This window comes from Panicum virgatum, chromosome 3N, assembly GCF_016808335.1.
Source record: "Panicum virgatum strain AP13 chromosome 3N, P.virgatum_v5, whole genome shotgun sequence".
Taxonomy (NCBI): domain Eukaryota; kingdom Viridiplantae; phylum Streptophyta; class Magnoliopsida; order Poales; family Poaceae; genus Panicum; species Panicum virgatum.
The window spans coordinates 62,503,427-62,530,352 of record NC_053147.1 but is presented as its reverse complement, the minus strand read 5'-3'; the positions used below and the strand labels follow the sequence as shown (position 1 = coordinate 62,530,352).

At 47.2% G+C, this 26,926-nt stretch overlaps 3 protein-coding genes across 12 annotated transcripts; 1 reads left to right on the top strand and 2 right to left on the bottom strand.

Annotated features, from left to right (window-relative positions):
• Nucleotides 1-3,430: 3,430 nt before the first annotated feature.
• Nucleotides 3,431-7,008, top strand: LOC120666545 (acyl transferase 5-like). Its single transcript, XM_039946417.1, has 2 exons — nucleotides 3,431-4,116; nucleotides 6,019-7,008. The coding sequence occupies exons 1-2, from the start codon at nucleotides 3,643-3,645 to the stop codon at nucleotides 6,856-6,858; spliced, it is 1,314 nt and encodes a 437-aa protein (XP_039802351.1). The 5' UTR covers nucleotides 3,431-3,642; the 3' UTR covers nucleotides 6,859-7,008.
• Nucleotides 7,009-7,715: 707 nt separating this feature from the next.
• LOC120666544 lies at nucleotides 7,716-14,018 on the bottom strand. 10 transcript variants are annotated; one of them, XR_005671779.1, is made up of 8 exons: nucleotides 11,911-14,015; nucleotides 11,744-11,834; nucleotides 11,090-11,208; nucleotides 10,910-10,942; nucleotides 9,864-9,923; nucleotides 9,266-9,350; nucleotides 8,852-8,953; nucleotides 7,716-8,514 (listed from the first exon to the last, which is right to left on the bottom strand). XR_005671779.1 is itself a non-coding variant. In XM_039946412.1 (7 exons), exons 1-6 carry the CDS (start codon nucleotides 12,235-12,237, stop codon nucleotides 9,291-9,293), a joined length of 762 nt encoding a protein of 253 aa, XP_039802346.1. In that variant the 5' UTR covers nucleotides 12,238-14,014; the 3' UTR covers nucleotides 7,716-8,518; nucleotides 9,275-9,290. The 10 variants fall into 10 exon arrangements, 7 of the variants coding, with proteins under 7 accessions (XP_039802346.1, XP_039802347.1, XP_039802344.1 ...); XR_005671778.1 differs by having other exon boundaries at nucleotides 10,910-11,014; nucleotides 11,911-14,013; XR_005671780.1 differs by having other exon boundaries at nucleotides 7,716-8,953; nucleotides 10,910-10,985; nucleotides 11,911-12,216; nucleotides 13,847-14,012.
• Nucleotides 14,019-19,358: 5,340 nt separating this feature from the next.
• On the bottom strand, nucleotides 19,359-20,513 carry LOC120667986 (spidroin-1-like). The gene has a single exon (XM_039947953.1). It carries the CDS (start codon nucleotides 20,511-20,513, stop codon nucleotides 19,359-19,361), a length of 1,155 nt encoding a protein of 384 aa, XP_039803887.1.
• Between the last annotated feature and the right edge of the window lie 6,413 nt (nucleotides 20,514-26,926).

Below are 26,926 nucleotides of genomic sequence, written 5' to 3'. Positions count from 1 at the left end.
TTACCGCTGGACCAAACGGCGGTAGGTACTTACCGCCGGATGAGCCGGCGTTAAGTGCGAGATACCGCCGTTTCATCCGGCAGTAAGCGCCCGGCCCACCAAGGCCCACCGGCCAGCCTCCTACCGCCGGTTGATCCGGCGAAATGCTGTCAGGCGCGACCTACCGCCGATTCATCCGGCGGTATCTAATTACCGCCAAACGAATCGGCGGCAGGGTGACATATTTGCAAAAAAAAATGTAATGACATTTATTTTTGATAAATCGAAAAAAAATAATATAAAAAAAACTCGAGGAAGGCAGCGGCCTGGCCAGTGGCCTGCCCCGCGCGCGCAGCCCGAGCGGCAGTTGGAGCAGGCCTGGCAGCTGCACAAAAGCCAGCACAGCACGGTCCGGTGAGCTTTGTTTCAAATATTACATTTTAAAAAAAGTTGCTTACTGTGTGCTAACCTATTTTTAGCTAGTTAATTAGTGCTTGTTGCGTTGCCACTAGTGCATCGTGATTATTTGCATGCTTATTTGTGTCGCTAATTCTTATTTGTTCTTGCACGCTTAGTTAAGTTTTGTTTCCAGGAGTGTTAGTCATACTTTTTTAATTTAGACTCTCGATCGGCTTTTTGGTTAAGTTTTGCTTCCGCTTGGCTTCGAGCTTTGCTAATCTGTTGGATCACCAAATGCTTGGTTAAGTGAAATTTTGACGATAGCTTTGTTTGATTGAATCCTTTTACATTTGTTTCCACTTTGCGTCGAGTTTTTCCTAACCGTTCCTTGGGTGAGCTCATTACTAGTTGGCTTGTGTCACCTAGAGCGTTAGAAAAGATGCGTGTCAATTTAAATTTGAAACATATAGGTCTTATTCTCGGGTCAGAGGGAATTTTTGAAGGCTCTCATTCATTCCCAGGTTGCCTATTCCGGTCATTCAGGAAGACTAACTATGCCTAGTTCAATTTGATGGATCATGGTATCATAAAAGTTGAGCTGCGAAGCCTTACCCAATCGAGAGAACTAATGGAAAGCTATTTCTTTCTTGTGTGCGCAAGTTTGCCTGGCAAATAAAGGCTTGAACTCTTATAAATCACATGACTTTTCGAGGCAAGGTTCGGTAAGCCATAAGCATCCTGCTGGGTCCCAAGATGCTGAAATGTTGTCTGTGCCTCCTCCAAACAAAAATAGCTCATCTGTGTGTCGGGATCACTCGCATAGCCACAAAGTAGTAGTTTTCTGACTATGAACACACACCCCACAGTTGCCAAAACATTTCACGTACGCCTAAATTTTTTGTATATAATAAGTACTCCGATCCCTCTGTTCTAAATTATAATCCATTTAACTTTTTTTATTCCAAGTTTGATCATTCATGTTATTTAAAAAATTTGTACAACCATAGTCAAATTTAAATTATTCTTGAAGAATTTTTATTAATAAAGCAAGCAACGACAAAAGAAGTGATATTTTGCATAAAATTTTTGAATAAGACGAGTGGTTAAATCTGGCATAAAAAAATCAAATAAATTATAATTTAGAACGGAGGGAGAACTTATGCATATGGAACCACGAATAGTAGAGTTGGAAATCTCAGACTATAGCTAGCTGCTGGCGTCAAACCATCATGTTGCCAATCAGAGTTGATAAAAACTGGTTGAATAGCTAGGTTCGACAGGTAAACCATAGCTGCTTACATATATTTTGGATTGGATGTACTTTAAACGCACGGTGGTTGCACCAATGATGGTAGCTTTATTAGTGCCAAATCGATCTTATCCTTCACACAGCTAAACGTCGTCGACCTATATCTGACTTCTCTTTGGTGGATATATATACAAATGCACATACGACCAGCGAGCAAATGAACTACCAAACCAAATTTTGTTGTAATATGCAGGTTAGTTTCACCGGTTCTGATTTGTAGCGGGACCTTTCTTCACGTCAGAGAGGCGTAAGCGTAAAACTAGAAAGACTACGTGTGCAAAGCCTACAAGTGGCATGTAGCCAGGGCCAGCTCTGGAGTGCGAGCGGTGCGACTGCACCAGGCCTCCAAATTTTTTTTGAATAAATTTGCGGAAGCTCCGCTTTGTCATTTAAGTAGAAGGAGAAGAACCAAGTTCAAAGGCCTCCAAAAATTTGCGGGGCCTCCAAAAATTACTATGCTAAGAGACCTGTCAAGTCACAAGTAACACTTATGTTTATAAGTTAGCTTATTCAGGTGTTGAAATGGACCGAATCATCCAAGTATTCGGCATGATCCCTCCCAGACTTTGTAACCCATAATATTGTTGGGTGTGACATCTCCGCCCAGTTGGATGAATAAAGCAACGAGCTGCGCTAGGATAAGAAAAAGTCGCAAGTGCCAACAAAGCCCAGTTGCAGGTTTACATAGAGAGAGTAGACCTAATAGAGAGGAAGAGACCAATCGATAACTCTTGCATCGTCTGCCCAGCTGCACGCCTCAATGCCTAGACTTCCTCATGAGATGCCGCCACAGTCTGCAGATCACCGATTTGCCGCCTGCTTGTCATGCACGATTGCCAATTTAATTTCTTATATTTGTATATGGTGAACGGGGGCCTTCACTTTTTTGTTCCGCACCGGACCACCAAAAAGTCAAGGCCGGCCCTGCATGTAGTTCTCCTAATGAACAACGGAAAGCGATATAAGATGCTTCGTTTGGTAGCTTGTCGATCTCTACTAATATGATATATGAGCACTTGTTACTAATCAGAACTCTAGAACTACGACGTGTAAACAAACACTCTAGCCTACACATCATCTCATTAGTTTACCTCTATGAGCAGCTCTAAAAAGTTGGCACGAAAAAAAGTTGATTCTCCTTCTAAGAATAAATGTTGAAAAACACGAGCAAACATGCTAATTCGAGTAGATAGATTCCACCATGAACAACCTAATCAAGCAGGTTCCGTGGAGGATCCACCACAAGCATTTATAGGACGCGACGGCTCCCTACAATTGACTCCTCTAAAACGGAAAACGTAGGAGAATGAAGAGAGACACAAGCCCATCCTTAAGCTGTTAAGCATGTTAAGCATATAGGATGTGGTTTGCACTAAATACGTTCTCTTTATACAAAACGTACATAAACGGACCATTTGTGAGATGATATAATATAGAGATCCAACATGCATGATATAGGGCAATCCTGGAAGATGCTTTAATTATAAATCCTTGATTTCGCAACTGGTTCCTTTTGACTTTTAACCATTGGATAGGGACTTATGAATGGCTGTTATTTTCTCTCAGCACCGTAAAAATCCTCTTTATCGTTTCCGTATCAGGTCATAGCTTTCTCTATCAATACATGCATCTTCCATTTCGCTAGAGAATTCCTGGGTACGAATCACCTACCCATTGTCTGTCCATTATTTTAGTCTCCATTGTTCATTCTAAAGTCATAGAGACAAGTACCCTCACCATGGTGAACATTAGAATGAATACGTACTAATCACCGTCACAAAGCCACATCATGGATAAATAAACACCTCACAGAAAAGAATTTTGAACGTCCTCCCCTGTCTATAAGTACTCATCTTGTACAACCTCAATGTGCCGCACCACCCTCCACAGCACACATTAAGCACAAGCACAAGCACAAGCTAGCAAGAGCTGCGTGTAGCTGCGCCAAAGCCACCATGGTGAAAATCACCGTAACAAGGAAATCCCAGTCCTTCGTCGTGCCGGCATCCGAGCCGGCGCCGCCGTCGGCCGAGACGACGACGCTCGAGCTGTCGGCGATCGACCGCGTGCCGGGCCTTCGCCACACGGTGCGGTCCCTGCACGTGTTCCACAACAAGAAGCAGTCCTCCACCACCGGCTGCGGCGACGACGACGACGATGCTGCCAGGCCGGGGGAGGTGATCCGCGCGGCGCTGTCCCGCGCGCTGGTGGATTACCGCCCGTTCGCCGGCCGCTTCGTCGGCTCGGTCGCCGCCGGGGAGGCCTGCGTCGAGTGCACCGACGACGGCGCGTGGTTCGTGGAGGCCGTCGCCGACTGCAGCCTCGAGGACGTGAATGGCCTCGACTACCCGCTCATGGTCTCCGAGGAAGAGCTGCTGCCCGCTCCAGAGGAAGGCGTTGACCCTACAAGTATTCCGGTCATGATGCAGGTACTTCGTCTTCCAATCTTCGCATGCATTCCAGGCTAGCTACTTGTTGACCACCGTTTTTTATTTTTTAAAAATAATCTTTTTAGTGGCTACATATTGTACCATTTTCCTAATAAGTGGACAATGTTTTAAACACTACAAGAAAAAAAACAAGACATCGGTTCATCCCGCATGCGCGCGTATTTCGTGTGGAAAACTCGCGTGACTTGTACCGGGTCATGCAACTGGTGCTAATAGCATGCCTTTTTCACTCAAACTGATGGTGTTTTCTCTAGTAGTGAAAGTCAAGTGATAGAAATGAGAGCCAGGAGCCGAGAAAATCGATAACGTTATTATCGGTTCTGGCCGATCGGCACTTGTATGTTGAACTTTCAAAGGTTGTCAGCAAAGTGTCATCCTATATAAGTTCCTAGAATTATAAATATTAAATGGTGGTATACTATGATGTTAAAACTACTAGCTAGTGTCCTCGCAAAAAAAAAGAACTACTAGCTAGTGATTATGACGCACTTTCAATAGTGCCTTTTCGGTGCCAGTTTCTTGCCATCATTCTGTTTGCGTGGAAGAGAAAAACTGATCCCTGGTGGACTATACATGATGTCTAGCTAGCGCACCTATGCAATTATTTAGGTTCGAAGAAAAGTTTCAAGAATTATTTATACATCAAACGTTGCATGCGGAGGTAGACACCATCAATGCAATTGAAGTGGTTGAACAAGATTAGGTACGTATATATAGTATATCATTTAGCCTAAACAACTTTACTTATTTATTCTTGTACTAGGCAAATATGTCCGTGCGGCAAAGTAAGAGGGCTAGTCCGACTCATACGAGATGAACTAAGCCTACCTATCAATGACACAATGGACCAGACTAAAAATTTTGGTGGACCAAACTAAAAATTTAGGTGAAAACCTTACATACTTTAGGAATAGATATAAACTATCATAGTGCTCGTGCGTTGCTACGAGTAATATAAATTTTACACAAACCTACATGAAGCCACTAATTTTTTGTGGAAACTCCATGTACAACCCATGCCGTGCCTGCGCGAGGTATTAATTGTCTGTTTTTCGGTTAGGATTCGGATTAATTTATTCGGGTTCCGATTAGGATTCTGATTGATATCTGGATTCCGATTAGGATCTTGATTGACATGCCGTGGAATTATTATTGCTTGCTTTAGAAATAGTAGAGATAGAGATAGAGATACATCAAGACCTAACTCAGGTGTCTGGAACTTCACACAGCCAACTAATAGCCTAAACACACAGGAAGTACGAGAAAATTCCTGAGGTTACAGAAAAAAAAATGCACAATGGTGCACGCCTGATAATGGTATAGGTGGAAATTACAAGCCAGCACCCCATATTTCCAACAAGTGAAGCACTAAAATGTAAAGCCATTGCTTTAGGTAGGGCACTACTGTCTCCTGTTCCCTCTAGTCAAAATCCTCAACCACCACATACAGAAAATAATGATGAATTACCGTATCCATATCTTCGCTTCGTCAAGGGGTACGTCCCATGTGGGGCTGGTGAGCCCGAGTGGCTCTGGAGCCAGCCCCCAGGCCGGCGACCGGGGTTCGATCCACCACGTTGGCACTGGGGAGGCCCTCTGTTACCTCTCCTAGTGAAAAAAAAGTGGTACGTCGCATTATTCCCCCAACTTTTCCATCCATCAGTCACTGGCCTTTCATAATTCCAACTGAATGCAACAATTTATTTAAGCATAACAATAATCTATTTTTTTCGCAACCGTGCCTGAGCGTATTTTTCATTAAGAGGGAAAGCATGACAATAATCTAAGGGTGAGGTGGATGTTTCTATTCTCTTATATATCGTTTAAACACCCATGCTATTGGAATTAATAATGAAAAAAACCTTAACTATGTATGTATAGGTTACAGAATTTGCATGTGGAGGATTTGTGGTCGGGCTGGTAGCAGTCCACACACTTGCAGATGGGCTGGGTGCAGCCCAATTCATCAACGCAATTTCTGAGTTTGCTCGTGGAATGGAGAAGCCCACAGTAGCACCCATATGGGCTCGGGCTTTAATACCGAACCCACCCAAACTGCTTCCTGGGGCACCACCATCCTTCCATTCCTTCGGGTTCCAACACTTCACCATGGATGTGACCTCTGACCTCATTGCCAATGTTAAGACCCAGTACCATCAGGCCACAGGACAGTACTGTTCCACCTTTGATGTTGCCATCGCCAAGGTTTGGCAAGCAAGAACCAAGGCACTCAGGTACAACTTGGAGTCCCAAGTTCATGTCTGCTTCTTCGCCAACACCCGCCACCTCCTCACTCAGGTGCTGCCTAAGAATGGGGGCTTCTATGGTAACTGCTTCTATCCAGTTTCTGTGACGGCTACTGCTGAGGAGGTTGTCACTGCTGGGTTGCTTGATGTGATAAGGATGATAAGGAATGGGAAGGCTAGGCTTCCCCTGGAGTTTTCCAAGTGGGCAGCAGGGGATGCGAGTGTGGATCCATACCAGTTGACATTTGAGCACAATGTGTTGTTTGTGTCTGATTGGACAAGGCTTGGGTTCTTTGAGGTTGACTATGGGTGGGGTGCACCAAACCATATTGTACCATTCACTTATGCAGACTACATGGCAGTGGCGGTTCTTGGGGCTCCACCTTCACCGAAGAAGGGAACTCGCATCATGACGCAGTGTGTGGAGGAGAAGCATCTCATGGACTTCAAGGATGAGATGAAGACCTTCTTTTAGGGGCTTGTCATGTATCTTTAGTGTGCCTATGCTATGTGTCTCTGTTTATGTATATGATCGATCAGAATAAAATTGTTGTTGACCAGTTTCTGTCATAAGAAATGTAACATTACTGTCTGCAGAGTTATATTAAGCCATGATTCATATATATCTACGGAGAGATATCGGACGATCAAGATTATTATGGTATGACAGAATTATGAGGGGAGGGGGAGGTTGGTGAGGTACCAAATTTTTTCCCCCAATTAATATTTTTAGCCGTAGAGATTGTACCTCAGAACATGTGCCACATACATAGTGGAATGCATAACTAGAAGTCAACAGTCATCATGTCCATATCACTTTCACGTTAGACATCTACTTAGTTACCTTTTGGATTCATCAAGAAGACTAGCTATCATGTCCTCATAGATTTAAATGAACCACTGAGTTGTCCTTTAAGCACTCAAGTTGCATTTGCAAAGTTGCGGTAGTGTGAAGTTGAATGCTATATTCCTTTCTCTCCATTTATTATAGATTCATTGATCCATGCTAAGGGTGTGTTTAGACATCAGTCCACTGATATTTGTGGTATCCATCAATCACAAGTTTTAACGGTTGGATGGTTGCCTGCTGTCCGTTAGGTTTCCTCACAAAAAGGTGTTGTGGGTCCGTTTTTTTCCTTTGCACCAGTTAGGCTGAAACAGGCGCATTTGTTACCTGTTTTGTCGAAATAGTGCTTCTAACGTGTACATGCAGGCTGTTATTAACCAATCAAACAATGGCTAATGACTTCCACTTTAATTGTTAACAGCCCAACTCATGGTTTATGGATATGATTGTACACGACATGTACTGACAAAAAAAACAAGTATAAATACTTACCAAATATTTATAGCACCCAAAATACTAGCAAAGAAAAGCATATTTACAAAAAATGTCTACTCTATGGCGGCCTCAGAGCAATAACAAAACTAAGCTACATGTTTGTTTGAAGCTTTTGTTTTCCATTGGTGGCTAAAAAGTACAACAAAAAGGACCAAAAATATAACAAGAAAATAAAAGATTACAGGCAAAAAATTTCAGCAATAACAAAGCTAGAATTACAATTTTACTAAAAAAACATAATCATCAAAATTCGATCTTTTCTTCCTGCTGCGGGCAGTGGCGGAGCAGGGGGGGCTGGCAGGGACCACAGCCCCCCTAATGATTCATGCACATAAAATCTATTTTACTTAATCACTAGTTATTTAAGTTAATCAATGATCATTTATATCTTATTTTTCTAGTAATTAGGACTTCTCGTCATTTAGATTGAGCTTGATTGATTTAAATATCATATTTACTACACACATAAGTTCCTATTTCTACATATAAGCTATCGTTCTAATTTACAGGTTGTTTGGATTTACACTATAATGAGTAATCTGACAGTTACTCGTTATCTGTAGGACGTGAGGACGTCATATTCACTTCTAGTCTCTTCCAAAGCCGGCAGCACAACCACCCCACGCGCCCCGGCCCCAGCGTCCGTCCCCGCACCTCGTGGTGGAAGGCCACGAGCGTCGGTGTCCTCTGCGTGCCTGATGGCACTACGCCTGTCCTCTACCGGCTCGGCGTCCATGACGGCTGCGCTACACCTGTCCACCACTGGCTCCGCGCTATGCTTGTCCTCCACTGCAAATACCATGAGAGGTCATAATTTGGTTTAATAAATAGTAATGGCATGGTTTGAACTCTGCATAATGAAATATTGTCTCATTGTCTGTCAAGCCAGCATCTGGGTCAAGAAAAGCGCAACCAACCAGCAAAGCTATCACCAATTTTGGAACGCTGTAGATTTACAGGTGGTCATAGGCCATAGCGGTTTCGTTAACTGATGCTTGAGGTTTGATTGATACTTGAACAGGTGGAAAGGTTGGGCTGATTGCTACATGCTCAGACAGATTCTTGTGTAAACAGCATTGCTCTGTCGCTTATTAGAAAAAAAGGGGGGAAGACATCAAGCTATAACCTTTTGATTTCTGCACAAATGGACCTTTTCCAATAAAATTCTTGCTTGGCACAGGTACAGTATTGTGAACAGAAACCATACAGGGAGCCAGCGACAGTGACCCTATTGAAACATGGTACAGAATACTTATCAGTGCTATGCAGGTATGTTGTGGAAGTCAAATTCATCATGAAAAGAAAGCAGGATTTATCTAGTATGTGCTAGAGATCCCTCTTTGATAGTTTGGTTAATGGTCCAATATCAAAACAATCAGACAAATTTCATGCAACTAGGCCAAGTCATGCAGTCATCTGTAGAAGCTATGATACAACACAAGTGAAACAGACATTGGGGACCTGAACTACTACTGAAGACGAATGCATGCACAGGATAGTGAAAGTAGGAAAGAAGCCAGCTTAACTAAACTTAGCATACCTGTCAAGCGTCCACATATATTTAATCAACTGGATGTGGTCTTTGTTTTCGAAGTTTCAACACCCTGTACCATTGCTTGCATTTTCTGAGTCAAAGGAATATTCATTTTAGAAACGAGGAGAACCAACCCAGTAAATTGAACTTCTAAATGACCATTAAAGGCATCGCCCTCCACACACAAAAAAAGGAAAAAAAAGGGAAATTATGATATGTAGATGTGGACCTAGATCACCACAAAACAGTAATAATACTGGAAGTTTGGTGAATAGCTTTAACTCGGAGCGAAAGGTTTGTAACTCTGAAAAGTGAAAATTGTGTTCATTAAAGGACCTACATATATAAACTCTCATATATATCCTGTGCTCAGCAGCTACAATTTGATGGCAGCACATGCTCCTAACTCTTAACCAGTATAAGTTTTAAATCTGAAGTTCTTGTGCCTTTTGAAGCTTTTCATACATCCTTTACAGCCACTAGCACAACCTATCTACAATTCTACATTAGTCACTACATTTGTTAGTGATGCAGTGATATCAATTAAAACAGAGTGTTGAAAGAATTGCTTAAATCAAGTGCAAAGCGTTTCTGCAACTATCACCTTTACAGAGATTTCAACTTCATCAAGCTTCTCTAGTATCAAATCCCCAAGAGGAGGCTCCTGAAAATATCAATGTATATACTTCCAAATTTTAGATAGCACAGTGAAGCACAAAGAGCATATGAAAACAGTCTATGTGACCACAAATCAAGAACTTGGTTCTACAGATAAACGCAAATTTAACATATTTAATCCTAGTATACTGTTAAAAAAAGCAATACACTAGATATTAGGACATATTTATGTTCAAGTAAACTGTCAGAAAATAGTACTAACTTCGAGGTTGCCTTACAATTCATGTGACTGATTTTTATTATAATTGTTGAAGTTAGAGACCATCATATTCATTGATCTTAACATGAGAAATATGCATTATACAGTTTACACAGAGCCAGATGATGCATAACACTATGCTGACAGAACTTATAATCCAAGTTGAATGGTTGACTGAATGTAATGTCAATATTGTCATGAGTACTACATCAAAACTTGCCATACGCGGAAAATACTGTTCATGCACTGTTCTGTAGTGTACTCAGTACCAGTGCAACAACTGAAAATCCCCGATATTCAAGGATTATGGTTGTTAGAAATAAGCTTTTTAGTTATCTGTTTTCTAGATACCTATTTCTATGTATTTGAGAAGATACTTCTTAGGTATCAAGTTAGTCATTCCTATGAAAGGATAGCATTGTATCCTGGATTCCTTGTTTCATAAGGAAATAAATTAGTAAAAGCTTCCCAACTCTCTAGTTTCTTCCTCTCCCTGGCCTGCACCTTCTCCTCTAAGTGTGATTCTTTAAAGCTATCGCAATGAATACATCTCTACAGTGATCACCCACATTACATGCATCAGAACAGCGTAATATCACGCATCAGAACAAATTCCTTAAGCCATTTCAATATTTCACAAGCATTTTGGAAACCAAATATTGTTTAGGAATAGTAGCTGATATGAGTAAAGCGTATTTTGAAAGTTTGACATGCCAATGTGTAGCTCAATAACAATGTACAACTTTCAGTGTTCAAGAGTACCGAAGACATACTGAAGCACTAGCTATAGGATTCCAATTTGTGCTCTGTTGTCCATCAGATGGGGCTCTCCTACTGAAATTCAGGTTCCTTATGTTCAAAAGATGGATTAAAACAGCCTGAATAAGTACATCCAAGATTAAATTTCAACAAAAACTCAAGATAAACTGAGGCACAATTAAATACTAAAATACCTTCCTGAAATCATGTGGGTGAGCAACCCCAGTTATTTTTACATCATCACTAGGAGGCTTTCTAACACCAACATTCTCAATTCTGATAGAATATACCCCAAAAAAGGATTGGAGATAACCTACAGAAATCATATGATAAATAACTGAGCTATTTGCAGCAAACATCGCTTCTCTCTTATACTCATAATGAAGAAACTTTTTGACACAGGTTCTCGCAGGTAAGAACTAAGAACAAAGGAGGGAGTTTCTTTTCTGTAAATTTGTCAGAAAGAATTGGCTTCTGGAAATAATCTCAGAAAGATAGGTATGGAACAGGTTATGAATATGTTGTTGCTAAGTTCTAGTAAGAGCACTTTACTAGTATAATATAGCCTATCCCCAAACCAAGTCAAGATCTTATAGTCTAGATCATACAGTCCTACTTTCATTCTATAAAGTTACACATACACCTGAACATTTATAGATGAGAGCTGGGAAAAAAACACTGGAAGAATAACTCGTGTCATTGTCTTCCACAAGACCAACCACAGTACATAGAACCTTAATTTCTTTATGCCGTTTTCACTATCCCGTCATATGAAATGTGAGTTGAAAGCAGATGACATTTTCATTATCAATCACTGACGATTTTATTCAGCATAACATTGGGCTCACCTTGCTCAACAACAACATCAGAAATTGAAGGGAGGATAACATATTTCTCCTTGAAAACCCCAAAACAAGGAAATGCAACAGGCTTGTTTACCTGATATGATCATTGTGTTAAATAGATCAATAACTACAAAACCAAAGAGTAATTTACTTATTCCTCATGTGAATACCTTATAAACAACAGCATGTGGTGTCAAATACAACTTCCTTGAGCAGAAGTCCCTCCGACATACATATATCCGAATAGGTAGGTAAAGTAGCATGAGCACTCCTACTCCCCAAGCTAACACTAGTAATAAAGGTAAAAGAATCCACTGGGAAATTTTATACTTAACAAAATTATCTTCCATTTCTGCAAATGATGCATCATGGAGGACCTCATCCTCAATACTTCTGTTATAGTAGTTTGAAGATAAACCACCCAATAAATGTCTTTCTAGTGCATCTACTTGCACTCTTTCATCTGGTAATCCCATCTGTCGTTCATAAGTATTCATAAAGTAAATATATCTTAACTTCAAAGAACATGATGCGAGACAAGGGTAAAGAGTGAGTTGCTAACCATCATCAATGATAAAGCATTTCTATATGGATTATCAGAATAAAGCTAAGAAAAAACATTTAATTTCAAATGAGAATACATCAGCAAACAGACGCATTAAGTTATCAACAAAAATGCTGCAGCATGTTGTTTTCTGGTAGATTTGCTAATTGCATTTCAAGAACTATCAAGCTACAACCCCTATATAACAGTTTTGAGAAATAAATTGTATAGAAAACACTTTGCTGTACAACCAAAAAAGTTTTTTTCGAAATCAAAACACATTGTTGACATAAACGATCCTCGTGTCAAACCAGTTCTTGGATACCTTAATGAATTCTAACGACACTGCTAAAGTTTGAGAAGACGTCTGAAGATCTACAATGCAAATTTACAGAAAAGTAACACTAGACCATTCAATTTCGAACATATCAGCAAGAAAAGCTGTGATATGTGAGCACAATAGCAAGCCAGTCATCCATCAATACTATGTGGTGTCAAAATAAAGCTATGTTCAAGTCCTAAAAAAAGGGCTAGGTTTACATTTGTCAGTATATAAACTTTTGGGTACAGTCATACAAACGATACTAGGTCAAGCACAAGTTTGCATCAAAACAAACCACAACGATAAAACGCCAGCTCATATCGCAGTACAAAAAATAATAAGCTGCAGCAAAAGAAGTTATCCATAAGGACAACGAAACAAATTTCAGCCCAATGTAGCACTGAAGAAATAGAAGCCAGCAGGAAGTTTTACCTAAGTTAACAAAAAAACAGTAAACAACCAAATCGAGGATGAGTGTCTCCAACCACTACTCGTCTAAATTTCGACAGAATCTATAGAACAGCCACGGAGAAATCCAGCAAACGAATCAGTGTAAAGACCAAATGATACCAACAAAAGAACTACTGCTCCTCCCATACACAAATGGGAGGGACGAGTGAGACACGAACACAATTGCAAGGCTACCAGAAATAACAGTTGAATTGCACATTATAAACAGTCTGAGTCACAGCATTCAACTCCTGACTGCATGCTATCGATTGCACATGCCACTAACCCAGTCAGAATTGAAACAAAAATAACTGAAGCCAGCGGAATATAAACCACTGAAAGAACAGAAGCCTGTCCGACAGTGGAACTTAAATTAACAACACTCATGGCCAAAAGGAAGGAGACTAGCCACTAAGCATTTCTCCGATCACTATTTGCTTAATTTTGGACAGAGCCTAGAGCAAACAAAAAGGAAATCCATCACATGGAGCGGTATAAGAGCAGACTGCATCAACAAAAGAGTTACCGTTCCTCAGTCACAGGCAGCACCAGAAAACATCTGGACTGCAAGCACAATCGCGCCGCTAGAAGCAACAAAACTCTAAGCGGAACCTACAAACAGACTGAGTCACAGCACTAGACTCCCTACCGCGCTCACAGTCACAGCGCATCGAACCAGAACGGGACGGAGCAAAATTTAGAAGCAATCGCGGCCGCACAGATTTGGAGGCAACCGGTGTTGCCGGCGGCAGCAAAATTCGAGCAGGGATCGGAGCGAGGTAGGGCTTACCGGAGTTGGAACCGCTACGGGAGCGGACGGGCGGGCGAGCGCGCGGGTCGAGGCCACTGGGGAATTCGGTCCGCCGGAGGTGTGGTGGCCGGCTGGCGAGGGGAAGCAAATTCAGGTGGCAAACCGGCGTCGGCTTACGCTTTCGAAGCACGCAAACGTAAACAGGTAGTACGTGTTCGCAGCTGACTTGGCACGTTTCTTTGTGCTCCGGCCAACCCCACCTGGGCCTGGCCGACCAGGACCAGCATGAGAACTTCGGAACCGCAGGCCCAACAAGAAGGTCTTCGGCCCGAATCGTCGGCCCAAATAAACAATGGCCCATTCGATCTCCTTGGCGGTGCCGCGTACAAGAGGAACGTTGCGACGGGAGAGAAGGGAGGCGGAAGTAAGAAGAGTTTGAATGTTTTTAAATTTTAATCTTTTTTAATCTAATATTTTAATAATAGCCCGTGTAGATCTAAATTTCCAAGAACTAGCCCTTTTGGTCGCGCCAAGCCCCGTGGCACGACTCCCTGAAGGGTCCCGCCACATGCTTCGGCGCGACCGAGCTGCCACGCTGGCACACGCGTGCCAGTGGGCCTAACGTGGCAAGGCCGAGTCGCGCCACATGCTTTGGCGCGACTGAGTCGCGCCAGCGCCGTGGCGCGACTTAGCCTAATACAGGCCCACCCGGTCAGCCTACTCTTCCTCCTCATCCCATTCTTTTTTCCTCCGCTCCCCACTAGACCCGACCTCCATGGCGTCGCCCCTCTCTCTCCCCCTCTAGATCCACTCCATCCTCCACCCGATTCGAAGAGAAAACGAAGGGAAACCAATTCTTGAAGGTAACTCCTCCATTCTAATCAATTGGTTTTCCACCGTTTCGCCGATCTCCATCACTGCCTCCAGATCCCGAGGCGTCCCATCAATAGCCGTCGCGCACGCCCAGCGCCACCCGTCCCCAGCCGCGGCCGCCTACGACCCGTCGCCGTCCCTGAACGCGGCCGCGCCAGTGCTTCTCGTCCCCAACAATGGCCGCGCGGCACCTGATGCGCTTCCGCGCGACCGGCAGGCCAGGCCTGCGGCCGTGCTGGTGCCGCCCGTCCCCACCACGCTGTACTCTGCGAGGGTGCCGGCCCCCGCCTAGGCGCAAGGCAGGGTGGTGCCCATCCTCGTCCCTGCTCCCGGTATGTCCCTCTTCGCCAACCATCCACTGTCCCGGAGCTCGGGACCACCCTTAGGTTGTCGCCCCTGCTTTCTATGGCTCTCCTCACCCACCGGTTTATGACGTTTTCATGTGACTGGAATCATGTTTGTGTGCGGCATCGTCGAAATCTACTACTTGTTCTACTTTGCCAACATAACTGCCAATTACGTTGACTCTGACCTGATAACAAACACATACCTAGTGCCTTATTAAGTGACTACTGTACTACTCTCATAGTCTCATTGTACCTAGCCAATTTGCATCTCACGAAGTGTAGTCAAATGCACTAAGCTGCAACAAAGTCTGTGAACTACTACCCCATTCTAAATTGTAGTTCACTTTAATTTTGTCCTAAGTCAAACTTCACTTATTATGATCAAGTTTATAGAAGAATGAACCAGTATTTACAACATCTAGTTAGTTAAATCTTCATGAAATATGTCTAGATAGTGTAGTTATTTTGTACCATCTTGTGTTAATATATTTATATAAAAAACTTGATCCAATATCAAAGTTACAGTAGTTGACTTAGAATAAAACTAAAGTGAACTATAATTAGAACATTGGGGTACAATCCATTTCCCTTATTTCTTTTTTGATCCAACACTACTCTACTTGCACCGATGACTTGGCTAATAATAAATTGATGATAATGAAGCCATGTAATTGTCTATAATGTGGTACTTGAATGATGTAAGGTTATTAGCAATATTTTTACATGTCTGGTTTATTTAAACTTATGTGTTTCTATTCTTAGATGATTGCAGGCATGGAAAGAGTATTATATTGTGTAAGAAACCTCTACATTCACCTCACCCCTCGTGTTTTTCCTTTGCTTATTTGTATGCTGCTTCAAGAATGTGCTTATATAATCAGTACCTCCCGCGACGAACACATTCTCGGACAACACCAGCGGTGGACAGAGCAGCTCCAGGTCCAGCGGTGGAAGAGAGTGTCTTTTGTTGCACATGGATCTTGTTTATCTATCATGCACTACTGTAATTTGAATTATTCTTATAGTGAACTTGTAATGTGCACTTTGTGGTCATGTATTGGTACTATTATTATTAGACGTGTAATGGACGACACTTTGTGCAATCGAGTATATTGTAATGTCCTATCAAACTGGTAATGTGATATCTACAATCTTGTAATTGGCAATCAAGTATCTTGTCTTGCAAAGAGTCGGGCCATTTCCCTTGGCGCCAAAGTATCTTGAGCCAAATCTGGTTGGCACCAATGCGAGGGAGTCGCGCCATTTCCCTTGGCGTGACTAATTGGCGCGTAACTACTCCAGTCCAGATCTGGTCAGTGCTACCGCGTGGCGTGACTCCTTTACGAGTCACGCCGAGTGTCTTGGCGCGACTCTTCAAAGAGTAGCGGCGCGGCTCAGTGAGAAGTCGCGCCAACCTTTGACCCCGACCAGATTTGTCCCAGACCAAATTTTTGCTAACTAGTCACGCCAAGATAAATGGCGCGACTCCTGATAACTAAAAAGAGTATGAAAATAAAACATAACAAGAACTTGGAAAGCAAACATAGTAAAGGAAGTGCTAAGCCGAGTTTAGCTTCTTATAAGGAAATCAGGGCCAAAACATCTGTCATTTAAAAAAATTGATCTCCACGGCATTACAGACCTGAAATAACACCACACTGATAATCTTGAATAGATACACCTAGACATACAAGTGAATGTGGGCACTGAGTTACATAATCCTACAATTTAAATGTAGACAGAATAAAACAATTAGTCATTTGTGGGCACGTCCTGATAATGACTTCCCATGCACAGGATGCATCGTCAGTAATGGCGTAAAGGGAGCCAGATAGTTAGGATCTGCATCCTCTGAGCTTGATGTCTCCTCGGACTCCTTGCTGACGATGTCTTGAGGTGGTGCCTCCTTGCTCCTACGAGGGGTTGCAATACCGAGAGCCCCTTGTTGGCCGCGACGTCCTCCTATGAAAGAGAATTTATTCAATATATGTATAGCTAATTACAATCATTAAGTATCAGAAATGGAAATAATATTATAAATACGGCACCTGTACATTATGTACATAATATTGCAGGAGGGGCACGGTCGGCATCTGTACATGATGTGTACGTAATATTGCAGGAGGCAAGTCCTTTAAAGGGGGGCTCATCATCATTGCCACTCGCCCACTCGTTAGCAGTCTATTTTCATATAAATATCTGGGTCAATTGACAAATGGCATTATCAAATTCTCAATGGCAAAGCATGTAATCGAAAATTCAGACACGAGTGCATATACAAACAGATAAACAAATGAGAGCGGGAAGGATCCATCAATCACAAGGCTAGCTCTCACACTGCCTGACAAAACCCCAACTGGAACCACAGCAAACTTGCCCTACAATTCCCAATCCTCTGCTGCTGCGAACATGCACACCTTCTCTCTCGCCAGGGGATGAGACCAGGCACATCAACGTTCAGATGTGCCTACTAATTTTCCACACACAGAGAGAGAGATCACCTCTGCAGCAGTAGCAGCCGGGTATCGACAGGAATAGAGAGAAGGTATCGCAAACAAGGTATATGTGCATGATCCATCCATGTGTCCATCAGGAACAGCGAATCAGGACACCGCAGCCGGCCAAACCCGACTCGGAAGCCACGTCAGGTACCACCGCACAGTTCCCAGCCCCTGCCACCACCGATGCCACGGTAATGCAACGGGAGAGCAATTGCGAGGCGGCACCGTACAGATGGGGACCTTAATCGACATCCGCTCAAGAGAATGGCCCGCGCACAGCCTCAATTCGGACCCACCGTCTCAGAGCCTAACCAACTCAAATCCTAAAAAATCCGCGAAATGAAAAAAAAAACTAATTGGTTAGAATGGAGGAGTTACCTTCAAGGATCGGTTTTCCTTCGTTTCCTCTTCGAATCGGGTGGAGGATGGAGTGGATCTAGAGGAGGAGAGGGAGGAGCGGCGCCATGGAGGTCGGGTCGAGTGGGGAGTGGAGGAAAAAAAATAGGAGAAAAAGGAAGAGAAGGCTGGCCGGGTGGATCTGTATTAGGCTGAGTCGCGCCAATGCATGTGGCGCGACTCAGCCTTGCCACGTCAGGCTCGCTGGCACGCGTGTGCCAGGGTGACAGCTCGGTCGCACCGAAGCATGTGGCGTGACCCTTCAGGGTTTGGCCGGCTGTGTGTGCGGACAAGGCGGCGGGGGCTCTGTGGATCCCGTTTTTATCAAGCGATCCTTGAGAATTCTAGCTGAATTCCGTATATTCGAGACCTCCTGAATTCGATCGATTACGAATTCTGAACCACACAAATATCGAGTTCGTGACGCCCGGTTGCTCCACCAGCGCGCGGGAAGTCGTCACGCGAGAGCGAGCGTCGTGCGTTCACGGACCCCCTTGGTTTCCTGCTGCCCCTTCCTTCTTGGTCCCTGTCGTGCGACTGGTGAGCGGTGACACCTCCGGGCTCCGGCCTCCGGGCCGCGCGCTTTCTTTCTCTCTGTTTGGGAATGGGAGAGGCGGCGAGAGACTCGACTCGAACTCGAAGAGATCGTCCATGGTTCGCGTTGCGCAGGGCGGGCCTGGTCCCCGTCCGTCCGTCCAACCTCGCGCGCCTCCCCTCCTGACACGCGCGCACCAGCCCCTGTGCTGCAGGAGCTAGTTCTGCACTCTGCTGCCAGGCGGTTCAGAGAAAGGGAAAAGGCCGCCCGGGCAGGCCCTTTTGCCCCCTGCATGGCACGCACGCCAACACGTACCGGCACGCACGCTGCGCCCGCCGGCGGCACCCGATCGCTCGTTCATACGTGCGCGCCTCGCCATGCGCACGCGCGCTCCGGCGAAGCGCGATCCTCTGGATGATCGAGATCCAGTGGCACGGTGGCGCACCTGATCAAGCTACCTGTATTCGTGTAATAATATTTTTTTAAACTGTAATCTGTAGATAATTCTTTTTGTTAACTGAGAATGATTTGATGGCTGGGTCGTTGCTGGTTGATGTGATCGTGATCGTGATTCCCCTCGACCTGCCGTGCGGACACCCGGCCCCGCCAGCGCGCCGGCGTTTCGCAGCGCCATGGCCTGGACGCACCACGAGTACCACTGTACGTCTGTACCAGTGCCATGCCATGCCACGCACCCCGCGCCAACGTCTGCGCGCACACACCGCCCCTGCGGCGCGCCCCGCTTGAGGCTGTCCGCGGTGGGTACTCCAACCCGCTCTGTATCCCCTTTGCAGTGCGTTTTAGCGCAAGAAATCACTGCAGCGGGGCGCGCTATAACATCCGCAATCGTTGCGGACGGCGAGCGGCTCGCCAAATCGAGCGCTCGTAGCGGCCTCGCGCTACGCCGCCACCGTGGCACCGGGCCCGCGCTGCCCAACAGCTTCACGCCGGGAGGGACGGGCCGCCGTGAGGAGCCGCCGCCGCAAAGGGAGGGTGCCCGCTGCGTACGTCCAGACCGGCCCGTGCCCACCGCCGCCGCTAGCACGCGCCGGACCGTCGCGCCCGGAGGAGGGTGGGGCAGCAGCAGCCCATCGCTCCGCTGCTCCTCCATGTGCTCGCCTCCGCGCCGCCTGCGCCTCCGCCGATCTCGAGGCGGTCGGCGCAGAGGCCATGGCAGGAGAGCGGAGCCCTCCGCCCCCGCCGCCGGAGACAGGCCACGCGCCGTCGTGACTCGGAGGGGCCGGCCGCCCGCCGCCTCGCCACGGAGCAGGGGCCGCCTGGCCGGAGCCCCGCCGTGGCGACGCGCCGCCCGCCACTGCCGTTGCCCATCGCGGGCCGCGTGAGCGCCGCCCAGCGCCTCGACTGCGTGCACGGCAGTTGAGCCCGGCACCTCCGCTGCCCACCCGCCCAGGCTCGAGGCTGCCTCGCCCCCGCCGCGTGCCGCGGAGCTCGAGTCCGCCCTCGCCCTCTCTCTCCGTCGCATCCTCCTGCGCCGCGGGGGGCGCCCGCGCGCGCTGAGCTCCGCTGCCGGGGGCAGGGACGGGGACGGGCGGCCGCCCACGCGCGCGGAGATCTGCCGCCGGGTGCAGGGACGAACACCGCTCGCGCACGACGCCACGACCACTCCGACGAGCGGCGAGGCAGAGCGTGGCGGACGCGCGGACGGACACCCGGCACGAGGACGGCTGGCAAGGCCCCTGGTCCGCGCCGCCGAGGAGGCCCTTGCGCCGGGTCGAGGTGGTCCAGCCACGCCGCGGGCGCTCCACCTCGCCTGTTCGCCTCCAGACCTCCGTCACCGCCTCTTCCCGCTCACCTTCCTCGCGCTCCCGTGCCCCGCCGCGCTCGCCCGCACCGTCCCGCCACCGGGGGCTGCGTCTCGCCGACGGAGGCGAAGCAGGGGAGGGGCAGGCCACGGGCCGCTGGTGGATGCCGCCCCGTCGCGCCATGGTCTCCGCGCCACCCAGCTCACCGCCCGCTCCGGCCACCGTGCGCGCGAGCTCCACCGCCCGCCGCCTCCATGGCCAACACGCGGGGCACTGCCGCCACGCCGCCATGGCCACCACGAGGGAGGAGGGAGAAGAGCTGGCGAGGGAGGGGGAGGAAGGGGATGCCGTCTGGGAGGGGGCGGACGCGGGCGCCGCTCGCAGGGGAGGGCCCGCTCGGCCGGCCACGCCGCCTGCTCGCCAGGGGAGGGGCGCCCCGTGGCGAGAGCCCCGGCCGGGGGGCAGGGCGGGCGCCGGGGGGGCAGGGGCCCCTGCTCCGCCGCGAGGTCGCCGGGGGCGCCGAGGTCCAAATGCGGGGAGAGAGAGAATGGGAGGAGGAGAGAGAATGGAAAAGGAAAAAAGAAAGAGATAAAAAAATCTGACGTGTGGGTCCCACGGCTGGTACTTGGTATAGAGAGTAGATATAGAGAGTGAATGAACGCGGAGAAACTGAATATAGAGAAGAGAATCTCGATGACCAGATAAGAATATTCTTTTTAGAGAGTGAATTTGGAGAATGACGAGTGCGGAGAGCCTGATGGCGAGTGGTAGCGCTACTACCTACTCAAGAGAAGAGGAGCCTTTAAATCTTAGTAACTTTTTGATAAATTTTGTCAAATTTAAAATTAGTTGACTTATCAAAAATTGAGAGTTGTAGGCTGCTAACTACTACAATAGCTAGCTAGGTAGAAACCTCATGACAGGTTAAAGCTACTTCCTCAATCCAAAGAAAATGCAACTCTCGTTTCTCGAGAGGTTGAATAATTTCAAATTTGACCAAATTTGTATAAAATTATATTATAAATTAAGTATCATTAGAATAATCACGTGATATATTTAAATACTAAATTTATTTGAAGGCATAAATATCAATAATATTTTATATAAATTTATTAAATTATTTGACTTATCGAAAGGCGAGAATTACCGGTCCGGAGAAAGTAAGCTGTAGCAGGTCTAATATTTCTATAAAAAAAGGCTATGGGAGGAGGAGCCAATTGGACACCTGCTGGCAGCCGGCCCTGGCCTTTCCCCGTTCGCTCCAGCAAGCTCTACGGCGTTACTCCTGCATACTGTGCGCTTGCCTGGGTTGGCACGACCACATCGTAGAGTTTTTCTGATTTTGCTTCAAGCAACAGTGGCCAGTGCGGTGCCTGTACTACAGTCTGTACCAAACGGTACAGGGATTTCTTTTCAGATCTTGCATCCGTCTGTACTACAGTCAGAGTGAGTCCTGCACCAAACTGTCCGGTGCTCGCAGTCGCCCTCCCGTCTCTCCCTGCCCTTGCATCGCGGCGGCTCCCTGGGGCCGGGGGGTCGGTTGCGTACTTGCGTTGCGTGCTGTCTGCTTCCGTCCGGATCCGCAGCGCTGCCACCGTGCGCGCAGCCTTCCGTTCCCTACGCCTCCGGCGGGCCGCCGGTCGCCAAAACGACAAGACGCGCACAGGCCGCTGCTCTGCTCCTGCTGGAGCTGGATGCTGCCGAACACCGTCGCGTTTCACCTACGCGCGCGGACACGGATCGGACCCCTCGTCTCGCCCCTTGGTGGTGGCGACGATTGGAGCGAGCGCCCGGGCTGAGGGTCCGTGCCGGCTTGCGTGACGAGGAGCATGCATGCATGCCGGATCAGGGCCTGCCGCAGCTAGCTGGGTGCGTTGGCGCCAGCCGCCAAGGGCACCGTGCATGAGATTTCGGCCTCAGCCCCTCTACGCGGGCGTCCGCCCAGAGGTGTGTCAGTTGTCTCTCCTGATTTCTTTGTCTGCCCATTCTATCTCAAACGATTTCAAATTGGCCACGGTGGATTTACCAACGTGGCAGGAATACGTGACTTTGGCTTTGGCCGTGTTTGGTTCCTGCTAGGAACATAGCATGCACGTTTTTCGAGAGAAAAATCTTGCATGCATGGAGTACTAAATAGAGTCTATTTGCGAAATCTCTTTAGAGATGAGTGCAACTTTTCGCGACAACTTTAATGACGATAATTAATCGATGATTGGCTGCAATGATGCTACAGCAATCATCCTCTAATCACGCGGTCAAAGACCTAATTAGATTCTTCAAGGTTCCGAGCGCAGGGGTTTTGAACTTGATTTTGTGAACTGGCTTTGTTTGACACCGTAATTAGCGGTCTAAATGTTACTATTCCTAGCAAAAGAACGAACTAAACATAGCCTTTTTCTTTCACCACACATATATTCGTACTAGCAGGGGTGGTAAAGGGCCTTAATTTTTTGCCTACATAATCTAAGAGCCGGGCTCTAATCTTATTCAATTTTGAGCTAAAAAAATTAAGGGCCAAGTAGAATTGTGAAGAGACCATTAGGGTCATGGTTCATTACCACCCATCACGTCACTTTATTTTTTAGAGGTAATTCAAATGTGGGTGGCAGAGAGAGAGAGTGCCCATATACCATGTAGCGAAGGTAATATTTTTTAACCTAGTGCACGTAACATTCAGTTGCGGTGTGGTGCCGAGCCGATGACCGTCCTATATATATATATATATATATATATATATATATATATATATATATATATATATATATATATATATATATATATATATATATATATATATATATATATGTGTGTGTGTGTGCATGATTGTACCGCTCTCTCAAGGCCACGAGCTACAAGAAATAATCGTGGGAGAACGGCATATCTTGCTACAGGGTGCAACTGCTATATATACACGACTGCCATCATCATATCGTCCTCTCCTCTCCCTTTATGTCGCGATGCAACGGTGCTAAATCACTTCTCAAAGTAGCTAGCGAAAAAAGATGAGAAAAAAATAGCGGTATCTTTTGTGGAAGAAAGGGGTAAAGACTAAAGAGGTTGATCGATGAGAAGGGCAAGCACCTCAACAATGGAGGGCACTCATATATATATAGTGCTATATGCACTCGTTGCCATCCGCCCTTCTCCTTGCCATCATTTTTTTTAAAAAAAAGTTTGTGAGTGCACCTACATGTTTGATCACTCGAGTTCCTAGCTAGTAGATAGGAGTATAGAAAAGTAGCTAGGCAGATCACAAGAGCCACAAATGCCCCTAGATAGTATATGAGATTTTTTTTAAAAAAAATGTTATAGAAGACGTAGACTAGCATTGCCATGCTTGATATTTCGCACAGAGCGAGCATACATAAAATTGGGGGAAAAACGCGTACTCGTCTTGCTGCAAAAATAACGATGCTAGCTAGCTCATTTTACCAACGCGTGTACTTACCCACCGGTACCACAGCCGTGGCACTGCGCGTGGCATGGATCGACCCTGGTGCAGTTCAGTGGATGGAGATGAAAAAGTTGGAAACCGATCGATACCACCGTACCCCGGTGACTTGTCTACCAGGTGTCGACCGGGCGGATCATGTCTGTCATGCAGCACGTACGCAGGCGCACCGGCACGCGGCGCAAGCCTACCCCCCACACGAGCGCCACAACCACAAGGCCACCACACGCACGGGCCTCCCCTTGTTTGGGACGACGGAGGAAGAGGAGATGGAACCGAATCAAACAACGGAGAGGAGGGACACGCGTGCCCACCTGCCGTTGGCGCTGCAGGTGCAGCCTGCTGCCGCACTGTCCTCCTGACACCAGCCGTACTGGGGCGCTGCAGGTCTTTGGTTTGTGTAGCGCTAGTGAATAGTAACAATTTTGATCACTAAATACGGTGTCAAATAAAGTCGATTTACAAAATCAACTTCAGAACCCCCGCGTTAGTGATCCTGAAGAATCTAATGAGACATTTGACCACACGATTAGAGGATGATTACTGTAGCATCATTATAGCAAATCATCGATTAATTACCGTCATTAGATTCGTCGCGAAAAGTTACACCCATCCCTAAAAAAATTTTGCAAATAGACTTTATTTAGTACTTCATGCATGCGAGATTTTTTTTGGAATGTGTGCGTGCTAGAATTCTAGCACAGCCAAACAAGGCCTTGTCCCCCCGGCGGCACGCACGCCAACGGCCGGAGCCGGCCGGGGTCTGTTACGCCCCGCCCCCCGCGCGCGCCGCACGGGCTTGCTGGATCTCGAGTGCTCGGCGCGTTCGTGAGGGGGGTAGGGCTAGGCTAGTAAAGTAGGCTTTAGACCGGGTCGGCCTGATCAAGTGATCAGCAACACCTTCCCACCCTCCGCTGTTTTTGCTTTCTTTCTTGGATCGGAACATCGGCTCGTTTTGGTTTTGCGGCAATGCGTGCGGGCGTTGCATTCTCTCTCCTCTGATTGCAGCGCGGGCAGGTTTACCTGGGCAAAGTTCCATTGATCGATCTTCTCCATTAACCAAGCTCGACCCCATGTGGCACTAAAATTTGCTCCGCCCGAGTCCATGCTTCTCAATCTTTATCCTTATTTAAAAAAACAGTTATAACCTATATTTTTCTGCAAAGAAAACTCTGACCCACAACTTTTCAACTATTTTTTGTCGCATGTGCTTTCGCTACGCATTTCATGTATCGTCGTCCCGTGGAGTGAAAGAGCTGAGCGTGGAGGTTGGCAAGTGCCGCCTATATCTGGTAGGGCGGCACTTGACTAGACATGGAGATCCACGCTTGTAACTTTGCTTCGCAATAACAAAAAATTTGCGCTCTTCTTGTAGCTTTTTGGCATGATGAGTGGGTGGGCTACCAAGATCCATGACATTACCATTGGACATCATTGATTCTAGTTCATCCACACTAATTTTCACCATTTTAGTCCATCCGATGGTGACCATTATCGTCCGTTTTGGTTTTTACAACGGTGAAATAGCTAAAATCATCTCTAAAATATGGTGTTCAGCTTAATTTGGTCCTTGAATTATGAAAACATCAAATTCAGTCCTCAACTACCCAAACCAGCCCAAATTCATTAATGAACCAACGTGGCACACCACGCAGGCTCCTCCTGTCATCGTCCAGTCAGTTTGGGGTGTGAAATGTCATTTTTACCCTCCATCCATAGAGCAGATTTTAACATAACCAGCTTCGACCCAACCCGCATTGAGCTAGCCCGCTCCCTCCCCTGCCAGGTTGCCAGGCGCCAGCCCTCCTGCCAGCGCGCCCAAATCAAATTGAGATCCCACAAGGAACTTGCACTCACCTTCAATCATCAGCACACCTATGCAATGCTGGGGAAGGAGAACAGCTTGGCTGCGACGGCATCGCTAGTAGGGAGTGGTTGGTGAGGGGCGGCGATCCGAACTGGCTAGGAGTGGCCACGCTCGGGCGAGGGGCGGCGAGCCTATGTGGCATGCCACGTCAAATTCATGGGTGAATGTGGACTGGTTAGGATATGGACTGAATTGGATGTTTTCGTAGTTTAGTAACCAAATTGAGGCGAGCACCATAGTTTAAAGATGATTTTGGCTATTTTACCTTTTACAACCTATGATCACCATTTCCCCTATGAAAGAAAGCGTGCACGCATGATTACAAGCACATGGTGACTTTTTTCAAATGACCTACAACATTATAATAGTTGTAAGAAAGTAGTAACTACACACGCAAAATGGCAACAATAATTAGTTACTGATGGGACACAACATAAGAAACAAACATCAATCCAAGATGCCATGCCTCACTGCCCCTCCAACAACGCATCATCATCCATTGAACATTTGAACCCAATGAAGGCACTTGCCTGCTGGCGACGCTCATGTCCATCCCTACCCAGCTACCCCTCTGACGTCATCACCAACCAAAATCCCCCCGCTCGCCCACCAAGAACGATACGCGGGGCCCACCTCCAAACCCCTCCTCCTCGTCCCCCACGCTTTGCAGGCTTCCCGTTCGCACGGCCGCCAGCCCGCTACCACTCCAATGAACCCCACACCACCCTCTGACTCGCGGGCCACACGTATCCCTGCCCCACCTCTCAGCGAGCCCCCACGGAATCTTCCGGAGAGCACCCACCCCGTCCCGTCCGGTGGCACGAAGAAGCCCCGGCCCATGGCGGCAGCGCCTGCCCCCCGGGTCCTTGACACGCACAGGCGCGGCAGCGGAGCACCGGCCGGGACGCGACGACAAAACGGCGAGCGACTCCACGCCACCACCCGGCCGCGTCGTCCTCGTCCGCCCGTGTCCCACCGGCGCCTTCCGCGCAGCTTCTGGCTTCTGCTTCTCCCCGGGGTTTCCACGTGTCGCCGAGCGATTCGAATCAGGCGGCCGGGCACGTACGAGCAGCATGCACGGCCCGGCCGGACGGGGGTGGCGTTGGTTTGGTGTTGGGGTTTCATCCCGTGGCAGCGGCCCGGTTGCCTGAAACGGCAATGGGGAAAGGGGGTGGGGAGCGCAAGGCGACGAGCGAGGGGGGCAAAAGCTGTGACGGGTACGGGGAGTAGGTAGAGCCCTGCTGCCACTGCCAGAGATAAGAGAGAGAAGACAGAGGAGGGAGGGAGACAGCGGCAGGGGGGAGAGGGTTTGCTGCCCCCGGCCGTGGTGAGTACAAGAGAGAGAGAGAGAGGCAGGACGATCGTTCGGGGGTGTGGGAGCTGGAA